This window comes from Anabrus simplex, chromosome 4, assembly GCF_040414725.1.
Source record: "Anabrus simplex isolate iqAnaSimp1 chromosome 4, ASM4041472v1, whole genome shotgun sequence".
Lineage (NCBI taxonomy): Eukaryota > Metazoa > Arthropoda > Insecta > Orthoptera > Tettigoniidae > Anabrus > Anabrus simplex.
In genome coordinates, this window is record NC_090268.1 from 12,980,340 (window position 1) to 12,995,728 (window position 15,389).

Genomic DNA, 15,389 nt, shown 5'->3' on the forward strand with positions numbered 1-15,389 from the left:
TTCAGATACAATAACATCATTTAACTCAACTACCACAGTTTCAAAATGTGAAATGTCTGTTGGTTTGAAGCTTTTACAATCTGAGCTCTTGCAATCCACATACTTATTTAATGAAATATCACTAATAGGGATGGCTGCATGTTTAGCAGAGTATGCATTTATTGCCGTCAGGGCTTTCAATTTTCGTTCTGACTCAAGGATTTGCCTCACTGAAATATGGTAGCAGGTACCACTCATTTCCCTGTACTGCCCAAATCTTGCTTCCAATTCGTCAGTTTGAAATTTCCCTAACAATACATACTTGAATCCTAAACTTGTTTTCAAGAAATTTACTAACTCCAAAATAGTTTTTGTAGTGTGAACTAAGGCTGTTTGAGTTTCATTAGTAAGTTTTCCATGACGACTCTCTGTTTATTGTGTAATCTCCCCTTGAACAGACAGATTATCCCACCTAATTAACCATACTAAAAACTTGCGCAGAAATAAAAGATTGTTGTCATGAATTGAAAATATTGCGTTACAATGAGGGTCGTTCAATCTGTCGCCTTTGAAAGCATGCTTAACATTAACAATCTTCCACCACTGAAGAATTATTTCTAAGAATACAGCTGTGCTTTTAAAACCATCTCCATTTTTTATTTTATCAAAGTGTTTTAAAGCGGCGACATTTTTCTCATCGAGGAGCTTAGAACAAAGGTTTACATTTTGTCGCACTAAAGAAGTTGGGTACAACACTTTTTGGTTCAGGGCAGGAGCAAGCTTAACTACATCATTCTCTTCTCCTCTGTGGAGCTGTTTAAGGTGACCAACACTAGCAAAACATTTTTTGTCTGACTCAGGGTTGTCAAAGTCAGGAAACACGAAAGTTTGTAAGTTATCGGCTTGATTAAGCCAGTTATTTCTTAAGCTTTTAAATAAATGAACAGTATCGAACATTACAAAAATCTTTTGTGTTTCGTCAAATGGATTTTGAAAAGTGATTTGCAAATTGCTTTTGCACAGCTTTTCAAACATTAACACAGTTATTATCAGAAATTATGCATACTACCTTATAACCTATATCTGTTAATACTTTAAGGACTTGCAAAGTTAGTTCTTCTAGGAAATGTGACGTTAGGTTCTTACATGGAAACAAACCAACAACGTCTTTATATTTTTTAAGAATGGATGACAACATAAAGGTTTGTACAGTTGTAGCTAATGTTGCGTTATTTTCTCCACTTTTACTACTAAAAGCAACTCCCTCTACCTTTCCCCCTTTATAGTTAAGCTCAGGTTTTACATAGACTTCATCCAACAACAAGTTAAAAATCGTTCGTGTCCATTTAACAATTTTACTTTCTTTTTCAAGTTATTCCAATGTGCATCACCTATACCCGAATTTCCCGTGCCTAGTTTTGAGGTAAAAGACTACAAATACACAGGGTGAAGCATTATAAGGAACGTTGACTGTCTTATCTTCTTATACGCCCCAGGAAATGCGAAAAATATTGAAGCGAACCATGTTATTAGTATACAGGAGTAAGACACATTCTTTGCAAAGGCTAAATTTAACTTTTCCTTGCAAAATTCTAATTTATCAGTAATGATACAGTCATCAACTTCACTTTCAATTTCATCGATTATTTTGTTCACAGTTCCTATTTTGTCGTGGACAGTCACATTTGAGTCACAAGCAAGACTAAACAGGAAGTTTCAGATCCGTTCTAAATTTGACCATTTTAATATCTTGCCCCCGTTACCTAATGCACGTATATCAGGGTTTTCATTCATGAAAATACCATGTTTTATGGCTTTAAAATCAAGAGCCTCGTTTAATGTTAAAGAAGTACCAATTTTCGGAATATTTTCCTCAGTCATATATGTTTTGAAAATACATAGACTTTGGCCGTCGAAATTGACAAAAACTTTGTCAAAATCTAATTTGCATTTAGTAACGTCATCAAAGTCCTTGATCCTGTCATCTTCTTCCTCAGCTTTCTTTCTTTCTTCTTCCCGCTTTTCAATTTCTTCATGTCTTTCAATAGGAGTTTCCTCGGCCTTGAAAGATTTTTAGACAGATAGGCAGGCACATTTTCAAGCTTAGTATGAATAGCGTCGTTTGAGAGTTTTAAATGGTTACGTTTTACTGTTAAAATAGACCCATCAGGTCTTTTAACAGAATCCTCCCTAATTACGAAACGTTCGTCGAAGTGTTTTATGCACAAAACTGAGCTTGCTGAAGGGACAAATTCTGTTCGATGAATGGCTAAGATCCACTTTTGTTTCCGAACCAAGTCAGCAGGAAATTTAAACACTGAAATATTGGGCTCTTTTGAACTATAGTTCCTTCTACAACCAGGTACACAACACGACGTGGGCTTCATTCACAATGTTCACACAAGTTTAAGTCATTCAACACCACTGATAGCCTTACTGCTGCGAGGTTCATATCAGCCTAGAAGTCACTGGCGAAAAATGAAGCGGATGGCTATTCGTGTGACGTAGCGCCGGAAGTGGAGGGGGAGCCTTATGGCCTGTATATCTAGTTGGCCTTGACCTATCGCTGGCAAAGCAGAACCACAGTATCTCTCAAGTTGCGGTACTAATCAAACGTAGCGTAAACTGACGGTGTTCCAAACATTATGGTACTACTGACAAGTATTGTACGTCGTACAGGTAACGCAGACCTCTGGTGTTTCTCACATAATGTCGCCATTCGTAGGCAACGCAAACCCATAGTGTTCCCCACCTAGGTGTACTAATCACGGGCTCCGGTATTCCCGTGGTGTACCTCACACAGTGGGTAATAAACATAGGCAACGAAGACCCACGGTGTCGCTCATACCACAGGCAACGCCCAGACCCGTGGTGTACCGCATTTAGTGGTAGTAATCACAGGTACTGGAAACCCACAGTGAACACTGCTACGACTCACAAAACTATTGAGCACCTAACTCGCAAGTACAGGCGACCTATGGTGTTCCCCGCGTGATGGTACTAATCACAAGTCGTTTCATGGTTCTGATCCAACCATCCCTTGGACGCCCCTTTTAGTCTCCTCTTACGATAAGCAGAGGATACCGTGGGTGTATTCTTCGTCTGTGTCCCCCCACCCACAGGGGGTAGACAAAGAGAAAAAACAAGGAAAAGAAGGGATCCGTCACTTCGAAAAATGAAGTAACGGACGAAGAAAGGCAAGGGCCACGAAGGGCGTGAAAATTAAAGACTCCCTAGGCCTCGAATGCTCTAATACCGTCGGGGTCGGAAAATAACAAGAGTTGACCAAGGGAGGTCGGGCAGGATAGATGAAAGTGAGGAGCCTGGCAGAAGTAAGTGGAAGAAATGCTACGACTCAGCTAAGGGCCCCGTGGTCGCCAACCCACACTCCCAAGTAGAGAGTCCTTGGGGCCCGTTTTAGTCGCCTCTTACGACGGACAGGGGATACCGCGGGTGTGTTATACATGTGCGTCCCCTCACCCGCAGGGGGTGTGTGTTTGATCCGCGAGAAGTTTTTTTTTCCTTCAAGTCCGCCGGCAAACCGGTTAGGAAACCCCTATTCGCCACCCGGGACGCGCCACGTGGGAGTATCACTTTTTTTTTTTTTTGACGTTTACTTCCAGGCATGTCCGGAAACATCCTAACAGGGGCCTGTGTAGCCGAACCAAGCAGCCACTCACCTGTTCGTAAAAGGAATTATCCGTGGTCCGAATTTCGACATGCCCAATAGCGAGCACTAGGACTCACTTCCTCAAACTGCACGCAATAACATGTACCCCAAAGCGTACAGAGGGTGTGGTTGTCAGGCGGACTACATGGCGCTGCGGATATCTTCTGGGCTTACAGTCGTAGTCGCCCACGTAAGAGCACATGTATCAAATATTGAATCGGTCTTCAAAAACAAAAACTCATGAAAATAAGTGGAAAACAGGTGATCGATGGCCACAGGACCCTTTTAGTCACCTTCTACGACAGGCACGTATTACCTGTGGATGTATTCAGACTCTCCCATTCACAAGGTATACAATTATTGGTACCAAAGCCGCAATCAATTTTAGCGGCTAGGTCGCCCCTTTTACTCGCTTCTTACGACAGACAGGGGAAACCGTGGGTGTATTTTTCGTCCGGGTTCCCCACGCACAGGTGTTCCGTGTTTGATAGAACGGCTTGAAATCGTCCTGGATCTGCACACCGGTCCAAATGTAAACACTGATTCCTCCATTTATTGGAGGCTCTTCTTCCGGTTTCGAGGTTCAGTAGTTACACGGATGGGTCGAGGGCAGGAGAGAAAGTACACTGTGCGCTCATTGTCGATGATACGAGGTTTCTTTTCCTCTGCCGGAAATCTCTACGCTGTACACATCACAGCTCTATGCTATCTGCGCTTTCCAGTGAACGTTGGCATTTCCTGCTGTGTACTGACTCCTTGAGCTCGCTTGAGTCTATTCAAAAATGTAGTGTATATACTCAGATCATGTGCCTGCCCCCGATTTACGTCTAGCGTGCTTGCCTCTTTCTCGGAGGACCCAGGTTCGATTCTCAGCCAGGTCAGGGATTTTTACCTGGATCTGAGGGCTGGTTCGAGGTACACTCAGCCTGCGTGATTACAATTGTGAAGCTATCTGACTCTGAGATGGCGGCCCCGGTCTAGAAAGCCAAGAATAACGGCCGAGAGGATTCTTCGTGCCGACACATAGGCCTTCGGGCTGGGCAGCGGCCGCTTGGCAGTCCATGGCCCTTTGCGCCAGAGGGTTTGGTTTCGGTTTTTATATACTCAGATCATACTTTTTATAAGCATCTTAGAGAAGACTTCAGTGTGGGGAGGGTCACTGTACGGAAATAAATGGCTAATGCACAAATAAGTAGATTACGGGATGTGTATGTATGTTTAGTCCTCAGCCCGAAGGCTGGTTGGATCCTCAACAGTTCCACCATCAGCTGTCATAGATGGCCTAGGCATCACTGAAGAGGCGTACTAGGGAAATGAGGAGTGAGGTAGTTTCCCGTTGCTTTGCTCACCGAACCAGAAGTTGCTATTACACATCAGTCTGCCAAGCCCACTGAAATGCATGCACCAACTGACCCTATGAGCAATATTTTCACACCATTCATAGCAGGGACTGGCTACAGAAGGAATGGCATTACTAGCATTACTCATACCTCAGTCACTTTCATTTTGTCAAAGCTAAGAATAAAGCTGAGACAGATCAATGAAAGTAACAAAATTGCTCTAGCCCATACCAGAAGACATAGTGCACTGTAAACACTAGGTCCTGCCAGCAAAGGCACAGATTACGGGATATATTTGCATATTATAAAGGTGGGATTGTAGATTCGGTTAATACTTGACTTATTTGATCAAGGGAAAGTTTCAGGGGGAAAGGTGACAAGAAGTGATACAATTATAGGACACTTTTTGAGACACTAGGTATTGTTCAGTTGGAAGTTTAAATGGTAGTAATGGTCGTTAGACACCAAGACGTGAAATCTACGAATGGATTAGTGTCAATGGGAGACAGAATAGTTACTCAAAGGTATTTTTATGTAGGATATGGCAGCATGACAAGCTGCATAAAACTTACCTAGGGAATGATAGACCAAATACCGACAACTACAACTATCCACACTCTAGTGTGAAGGATGAAGGTCATTGCCTCCATCCAACCTTCTATCCTGCCTAATTATCGCGTACATTATCCCGGCTTGTACGAGGCTGCCCGAGGTTAGCGAGATCTCTGAAGTGATTGATAGATTGGACGACTAGCTGACTGACATGTATCGGGGATTAAGAACATTTTAACAGCTCTGCCCTGTCGTGATAATCTTGCCTTCAATCGCTCAAACGAAGGAGTATTTGTCGATACTCATTTAAAGTGGCTTATCGGGATCTAATCTCCTGTGATTGATGCTACACAGCCACGAGTTAGCTAACAAAGTTCCAAAGAAAGATTCCTAAGTAGAGCTAAGAAAAGCTTAGCATGTTTCATGCTTTCAGCAACTCCTAAATAGACGTCTAGGCGGCAGCACCAGTATTATTCTCATTTTTAAACAGTAAGTAGTCTTTTTATTTGTAAAGTTTGAACCACTGCTCTATATTTTATTTCAACCAAGAATTTAGCAAAATAAATTGTGACAGAACAACTTCAGTTGATATTTTTCCTATTTGTCACTGCTTCACGTTACAGCACGTCAACTTACGGAATACAGTATTTGCGGTGATGGGATGAAGGATTCGAACTTTATAGTGAGTCAGAGAATTAATTCTTATATATCTCTGTTAATACTATTCCAGCAAGGACAGTATCAGACTAGCAGACTGAATTAAAAATTAACCCATTTGTACGTTCCTTATTCTTAAACGATTAAAGGGAAATGTAAGAAAAATGGAAGTTTTTGAACAAAATTAGAAAAATGCCAAGCTGGGTGGCTCAAACGGTAGAGCAGTGGCCTTCTCCAAATTTGCAAATTCGATCCAGGATCAGCCCGTTGGTATTATAAGGCACTAAAATACGACAGCCTCGCGTCTTTATATTTACCGGCACATAAAAGATCTACTGTGAGACAAAATTCCTGCACCTCTGGGTCTTCGGAAACCATAAAAATAGTTAGTAGGACATTATACCAGTCACATTATTATTATTATTATTATTATTATTATTATTATTATTATTATTATTATTATTATTATTATTATTATTCTTATTATTATTATTATTATTATTATTATTATTATTATTATATGTTTATTCGTTATGCCCATTCAAATAGCACGTTTGAATTTTTTCGTTGCCCTGGTGGTTTTTGCCTTCTTATCTTCCAAAAATCTCGTCATGAATTCACTGTGTTGCATCTCGGGTTCTGTGGACCACTACCTGCCAGTTTTCATCTTAGGTTTCTCTGCGTATTTGTGCTTGACTGCCAGTGTACTAAAGGCTCCACCATCTTTTATGATGACCACGTTGTTGATTTCTTGGAGGTCCGCCTTAGTTTCTTCAAGCCACTTTATTTTGACTTTCAAGTTCATTACTTTTAATAATCTTTTGGCGAGTCTGTCGCTGTCCGTTATATAGATATTGTCATGGAATTTCAGACGTCTCTTGCGCACGGCGTCAGTGAACCTGTCAGTTAATGAGTAGAGGTCCGCTGTTCTCCTCTTGATCTACATACCAATTTGTTTCGTGGGACCATAAATTTTCAGGAGAATTTTCCTTTCTTGCTTTTCATTTTCTATAATTGTTGAGACACCTGAAGCGTATAAGGCATCCAGTAAAACAACTGCCTCGCTTGTTCTTGTAATTCCACGTTAGTCTGTACGCCTTATGGAGTTTAGTGGCTCTTTCTCTATTGTCTAGCCCCGATGGTAATAGGATTTCTCCAAGGTATTTGAAGGAGTGCACCTCCACTCTAGCGGAGTTTCCTTGCAACGTTGATGTAGATTGTCCACGTACCTGTTTTTATGGAACGATATCTGGAGACCTGCCTTTGTAATCTCTGCACGGCGTGTGTGGTTTCATCTCTGGTCTCAGCAATGATTGCTAGATCATCAGCAAAGTCTAAACATTTCATCTTGACTTTGCTTCCCAGATTTCCGATGCTCATACTTTTGATGTCCCTTTCCAGTTCTCTAATAACTTCGTCTAGTTCTAAGAATTAGAGGGATGCTGCCACCATGACGAACCCCCGTACATATATACAAAATCTCAGAAATTTATCCTAGGAATTTCGCTTTATTAGACGTATTGATGAAAGTTTGCCAGATCAGTTGTATGGTCTTTCCTGTCCATTATTATTATTATTATTATTATTATTATTATTATTATTATTATTATTATTATTATTATTAGTATTATTATTGACAGGCTTAAAAAGGCTCAGTGAAATAAAAAAAATACTTGGCTTCCACTGATACTGATTTATCAGACGACCGAAAATTTCGTAAAATGGTCTCCTCCATCTCCTCATAATCTCCATTATGATAGTGACACGACGAAAGCTGATAAGCCACGAACCTACTGCACTGGCGTAGCAGGGGGAGAGGTGATACTCTCAGGCCGCGCGTCCCAGGTGGCGGACAGGGGGGTCTTAACCGGCTTGCCGGCGGACTTGAACGATATAAAATAGCTCTCGCGGACCAAACACATAACCCCCTTTGGTGGTATTATTTGGTGATCCAAGCAACCTCTCGGCTGATGACTTGTTCATATAGTTCACTTCAATGCCCTACACTGGTGACCTCATCGAATAGAGCTAGACTACAATTTGCTTAACGTCGCACCGACACAGATAAGTATTACGGTGACGATGAGAGTCGGAAGGAAGCGGCCGTGGCCTTGATTATGGTACAGCCTCAGCATTTGCCTGATATCAAAATGGGAAACCACGTATAATCATCTTCAGGTTTGCCGACAGTGGAGTTCGAACAGAGAGCTAGAATACAGTAATATAACAAACCAGTATATCGGGTGATTTAAACTGAAGTAGCTCATGCACTGGTTGAAGTACGGGAGCTTTCGAATATAGTATGTACCGTATGCATGCAGATGCGTTCTGAGACTAAGGAAAGAATTGTTAGGAAAGTGGAGCAGTGGACCTCAGCACTGCAATAGACAGGTTTAAAGATCAGTAGCATGGAAACAGAACATATGCGTCTTCATATCGGAGAAGGAGATGCCCGAGGAAACCTGCAGCATAAAGGTAGTCAGCTACTTCGGATTACTGGGGTCAGACTTGGCTGGACCTCACTAGCAGAATAAAGGCAGACTGGAAGGAGTATTCCATGATAGAAGGGTACCTGGTAGTTTTAAAGGAGATGTGTACAGGAAAGTGGTGAGGCCAGCAGTGATGTAAGACATAGAAGACTTGCCTCTAAATAAGTGAAAAATGAAAAAGTGGGAGTGTCAGAAATTACGATGTTAAGGTTGATTCATGTGCGTCCTAAATGAACATATGAGAGGGACAGTGAACGTTGCAGAAACAGCGGGAAAAATTCAACAGCCTGAATTTCGATGGTTTAGCTGTGCCATGGGATACTAATGGTCAGCATTGAGGCCTTCAGATCAGAGGGTACAGGGTTCGATTCCCGGCCGGTTCGGGGATATTAATCGCATCTGGCTCGGTGACTGGGTATTTGTACCAACACTTCCCTCTTCACATTCAGAAAACACACTACACTACCAAGCACCATAGAAACAAGCAACAGAGATTACATCCCACCGGGCGAGTTGGCCGTGCGCCTAGAGGCGCGTGGCTGTGAGCTTGCATCCGGGAGATAGTAGGTTCGAATCCCACTATCGGCAGCCCTGAAGATGGTTTTCCGTGGTTTCCCATTTTCACACCAGTCAAATGCTGGGGCTGTACCTTAATAAAGGCCACGGTCGCTTCCTTCCAACTCCTAGGCGTTTCCTATCCCATCGTTGCCATAAGACCTATCTGTGTCGGTGCGACGTAAAGCCCCTAGCAAAAAAAAAAAAAAAAAAGAAAAAGATTACAACCCTTCATAGGGTTGGCGTCAGGTAGAGTATACTGCCATAAAACAGGACAAAATCTACTTGTGGTACACATTTCGCACCCACGACCCGACACGTGTGGTTAAAAGCGGGGGCAGCGGGCTATGAAGTTGGAGACTGAGGGTTAGTGAAAAAGAGGGAGACCAGAGGAAGACCCTATAAAGAGAAGGAAACCAGGAAGAAGGAGAGGAAGAATTCTTGGACTGAATGCTGCGTCAGAGAAAGTATGTGAATGACATAATGGACAAATTTATTATATTTCGGAACATTGTAGAACTGATAATAAAGAATATTATAGTAATGTGTGAACACAGCGGCAGGGTTCACTACGCCCGCACTGACAGTTCGAACACGACCATCACTTCGCTCAAAGTCACTTCTAGATTCTCTACGGATGCAGAACATTTTGGAAAAGGAAATAAAGTAAGTTGTCCATTACGTGGTTCTAGGATTTTTCTGACGCGGGGTTGAGCCCCAGACTGTACGTTCCCATTCATACATTGGGCCCTCGGTCGGCTACTTAAGATCCGGTGCAACCATTTAAACACACCCCATGAGAACTTCGATGATGATGATGATGATGATAATGATGATGATAATGATGATGAAAATTGTTGGTGAAACAAAACAATCATTGGATCCTATTCACAGTATCTTCATTACTCGGAAGAGCGGTCCACAATCCAGATCACCGACCCCTCAAAATGGGACTAATCACTGGTAAAGCAAGACCATGGTGTTCCTCCTATAGTGGTACTAATCACAGTAGACCTGTGGTATGTCACACACAGTGGCACTACTCAGAGGTAACACAAGCCTATGGTGTCCCTCACATAGGGGGACAAATCACAGGCGCCGGTATTCCCGCGGTGTTTCTCACTTTAGTGGAACTGATCACAGGCCACGTATACCCATGGTGTTGCTCACATAATGGAACTGATCACAGGCCACGTATACCCATGGTGTTTCTCACTTTAGTGGAACTGATCACAGGCCACGTATACCCATGGTGTTGCTCACATAATGGAACTGATCACAGGCCACGTATACCCATGGTGTTTCTCACTTTAGTGGAACTGATCACAGGCCACGTATACCCATGGTGTTGCTCACATAATGGAACTGATCACAGGCCACGTATACCCATGGTGTTGCTCACATACTGGAACTGATCACAGGCCACGTATACCCATGGTGTTGCTCACATACTGGAACTGATCACAGGCCACGTATACCCATGGTGTTGCTCACATACTGGAACTGATCACAGGCCACGTATACCCATGGTGTTGCTCACATACCGGAACTGATCACAGGCCACGTATACCCATGGTGTTGCTCACATACCGGAACTGATCACAGGCCACGTATACCCATGGTGTTGCTCACATACTGGAACTGATCACAGGCCACGTATACCCATGGTGTTGCTCACATACTGGAACTGATCACAGGCCACGTATACACATGGTGTTGCTCACATACTGGAACTGATCACAGGCCACGTATACCCATGGTGTTGCTCACATACTGGAACTGATCACAGGCCACGTATACCCATGGTGTTGCTCACATACCGGAACTGATCACAGGCCACGTATACCCATGGTGTTGCTCACATACTGGAACTGATCACAGGCCACGTATACCCATGGTGTTGCTCACATACTGGAACTGATCACAGGCCACGTATACCCATGGTGTTGCTCACATACTGGAACTGATCACAGGCCACGTATACCCATGGTGTTGCTCACATACTGGAACTGATCACAGGCCACGTATACCCATGGTGTTGCTCACATACTGGAGCTAATCATAGGCAACGTAGACCCATGGTGTTCATTAAGTGGTGCTACTCATAGGTAATGCGCACACGTTCTGAACACAGTGAAACCGACACGATAATCATTATCACAAACAACACCCAGACCCGTAGGGTTCCTCACATAATGGTACCGCTCCTATGTATACCCATGGTTTTCCTCGCAATGTGGTAGTAGTCGCAAGTAATACCAACCCATGGTGTTCCGCACGTCATGGTATTAATCACAACTATTATCATGGTTCTAATGTCATCATCCCGTGGTCACCAGTTTTAATCGCCCCTTTCGACAGGGAGGGTGTACAGTGAGTGTGTTCCTTGTCTGCGTCCCCCACCCACAGGGGTTGAGAACTTCGGAAGTCTACTCTTCTCTCATGATGCCCTACATATCAATGCTAAAGCGGAATCTAAATCCACAACACCAAATGAGTAATGGATACATCTGTGAATAAGAGCAGACATTATTGTGTTCCAGCAAAGGGAACTGATTACCTCAAAGTCTCTCGAAATGTGATGAAAGAACTAACAAAACTACACTTGTAGCCTTTTCATCCAGATAAATTTTTCCAATACTTGACCGAAAAAATCAGTCTACCATCTGGCATAAATAGCGTGCATGGAGCTGAAATTCAATTATACATCTATCTTAAGAAACGAGGCAATACATCATTATCGTAAGTCTTAGACTGGAAATTATTTATACATTTCTGAACTCTTATCTTTGCCGGATAATGTCTCCTACGAAAGAAGTGTTTTTCTCTTTACTCACCTAGTACCATTGAAACGCCCCACACTCACTAGCCGGTACACTTGAATTTCCACGCGTTGCCCTGTGTCGGGTTGTAGCAGGTACCAGCAGAATCCAGGACCCTCTATCGACGGCGATTTGATCTGGCCGAACGACTTTCCTGATCGTGCTGTCAGGTACCGCGAGTCGATCGTGATGTTACACACTGCAGACACACACACGAATATATTCTATTACAACATACTTACAGTACAATATAATATTTCTAGGTTATATCCAAGGAAAATATAACTCATGCTGAAAATATTGAGCAGATCGCGTGAAAAATTCGGTATAAAAATTAACAGAAAAGAGCTAAGGCAATGATATGATCATAAGTAGGAAGGAGGACGTAACAGCAAAGATAGTTCTCTCACGTGTGAAAAACAGAACAAGTACCTGCATTCAGATATTTAGGAAGCACATTCAGCAGCGGTGCAGCTTGCTTGATGATGTTTGTTGGTCAAAGGGGCCTAACAGCTAGGTCATCGGTACAAGGATCAAGGAAATGCGAATTGATAATTAAAAGTATGTCCACTGACTAGAATCTAAAACGAATGGCGACTAAAAATGATCGTGAAACAAAAGTCTTCCATACGTTCGTAGTTCCTTGAATAGTTCTCAGCTTATTTGAAAGATTAGAATGTTCACCCATTTCGTTTTCTAATCCTTTTACGACACAGTGCAGTAAACAAATGATATATAGCCTAGTGTTCCCCCTACATATTCCTGAACATAATATCCGAGTTTCAAGAAATTCTGCCAAGACTTTTCCCGTGATACTACAGATAGAGAGACAGACAAAATTGAATTGAGCACATTATCGACTTTTGATTATATAATCCTAGGTAAAAAGTGAAGTAATAGGCAAAGATTTTAAATGTAAAGGCAAAATTTTCATTTCTTTTAAAAAAATACTTGCTGAAAGCAAAGCAGGGATTTGAGTTTTAGAACGGTAGTATTCATCAATAGATGTTTGAGAGGCAGAGTGCACGGTGACACATTTCAATTCCACGTACAGTATATACAATTTATGCTAACTAATGTTTTAGAGGCGGTATAATGACATGTTATTTTCGAACACAGAAATGGCTTCAAACCAAACTAAAAGCACACAAACTCCACAGGCAAATTGTGTAGCTTGCTGTGTGGAAAGCCAGAATAAAGTATGTCACTATTTTAGACTAGAGAAAGAGAGAATGTTCACTAATTGGGCAACTTCCTCGCTGCAGCTGGTTACAGGATAAACAAAATGAGTGCATGCAAATACTGCATTAAACTCTTTTCAGAGTTCTCTAGTGTGCTACGTTTCGTCTGATTACAGTTCCCTCCGGGAGAACAGAGGAAGATCCTTCAATGGCTATACGTTTCACAACCAATCCAATAATCATTCCGATTACTACACTGACACGATGAATAATCACAATACATTCCATCGTTAATGTCGCCTCTAATAGCGACACCACAATCTTTCTGTGAAAGAAGAGAACTCGAATTGTTTTTAAAACTGACTCTTTTCAGTTAGTCGCTCGATACGTCCGTTACCTGTCCTCGACGGGGAGGGTTGTATCAAGTGCATATCAATGAAAAGTCATTTTGATGGTGATCGAGGTCATCAGCCCCAAATAGTACAAGGTGTAAAGAATTGAACTTTAAAAACTTCAAAATATATCCACTGACTAGAATCTAAATTGAATGATTATGAAAAAATGATCGTGAAACGAAAAAATCAATGGATCAAATTCACAATTCCTTAATTACTGGGATGATGCTTATTATTTAAAGAGGCCCAAATTCAGGTCACAGGCCCCCTTTTATTTCAAAATGACGGCAAGTGAGATGTTCGAATAAAGTTGCTCTTGCTACACCCTGCGTAAAGTAGCAGAAAGTGCTGATCCGTGTGATCCTTAAAAAGTAAATACAATGTGTCTGAAGGAAGTAGCTAAGAAGATATCGGCTTTCGAAGATTCCATGAAAGACTTTCAAGATCGCCTAGACTCAGCAGTCAGTGCCGCCAACCCACCGAACGTGCTCCAAGCGCTTGGCGGTGAGTTCCAGGCATTCAAGAAACAGGCCAACGAAGACATCTTCTAAGCTTAAAGAGGAGTTGAAGGCCCTGGAAAATGGGCTTCAGAAACAAGACGACTTTTTGGATGAGGCCGAACAGTACAGTCGCCGGAACTGCCGTCCGAGGAGGTTTACATCAAAATGCTAGAGACACTAAAATATAAACTCTCAATAGAACTTTCAATTCTGGATGTGGATCGCTGCCACAGGCTGGGCCGCCGTAATCGAACGTCTGCTGTGGTGGTCTCACATGGAAATCGACCGATGATTATCAAGTTCCTTCGATACCATGATCGTGATCGAGTGTGGCGCGCGAAGCGAGCTTTGAAGGGCATGCTAACTGAGTCTCTCACAAGTGTGAGAAAAAATATCCTTAATAAGGCAAGGTATTTGTGGGGAATGCAGAAATGCTGGACTCAAGATGGACGCATTTGTGTTTTACGGGAAGATGGAAGTAAAATTCAAGTATGCACGATGGCTCAATTAATAAACATTGCAGGGAGTATGTTGAACATATGAACTTAGTGAAAGAAATTATGTGTTTACTAATTAGTTTTTATTTGTGTGTGTTGTGTGTGTGTGTGTGTGCTTGGGAAAGTCAGTGGATCTACTCGCCAGGCTGCTCGGGTAAGCACATTTTACTTCTTGCTTAATTGTATGTCCGACTGCTTAGTTTCAAATGTTCGTTGACCAGTACAACGGTAATACCATTGCCTTGCATTCTTCTCCACAGCCCTCATCCACCGTTTCTCTTTTGTCCCCACCACCTTCAATAGGCCTTGTGTTGCAAGAGCAGCTCAGAAGCCACCCACGATTGTTGCCACCTAAATGGCCAGTCATTATTAGCCCATATGGAAGAGGCGCAGGCTATTTTTGAAGTGAACAATGTACATATTATTGGAATCAGTGAAGCTGGATGCGTACAGACATGCCGTCATCGGCAGCTAACCTTGACGGATACTCAATACTCATGACCGCACTGACAAAATAGGTGGTGGACTTCTACTTTATTACAGAAATGACCTGAAATGTAAGATAATTTCCACTTCTGACCCAAGACTTACACTGCGACCTGAATTTATGTTTGTAGAATTAGACTGCCATAAAAAGATATTAATAGGGATTGTATACAAGCCACCTAAAATAAGACAGACTGATAATTTTGAAGAGGCATTAGCAAATCGTATCTCGGCATATGATGACATTATAATCATAGGTGATTTTA

At 42.2% G+C, this 15,389-nt stretch overlaps 1 protein-coding gene across 1 annotated transcript in view; it reads right to left on the reverse strand.

Annotated features, from left to right (window-relative positions):
* The window catches only part of LOC136872119 (uncharacterized), a 665,288-nt gene that overhangs the window by 236,055 nt on the left and 413,844 nt on the right, over positions 1-15,389 (reverse strand). The window contains exon 3 of the mRNA XM_068227340.1: positions 12,080-12,263. Coding sequence (XP_068083441.1) covers positions 12,080-12,263 — 184 coding nt within the window. The remainder of the gene's footprint in view (positions 1-12,079; positions 12,264-15,389) is intronic.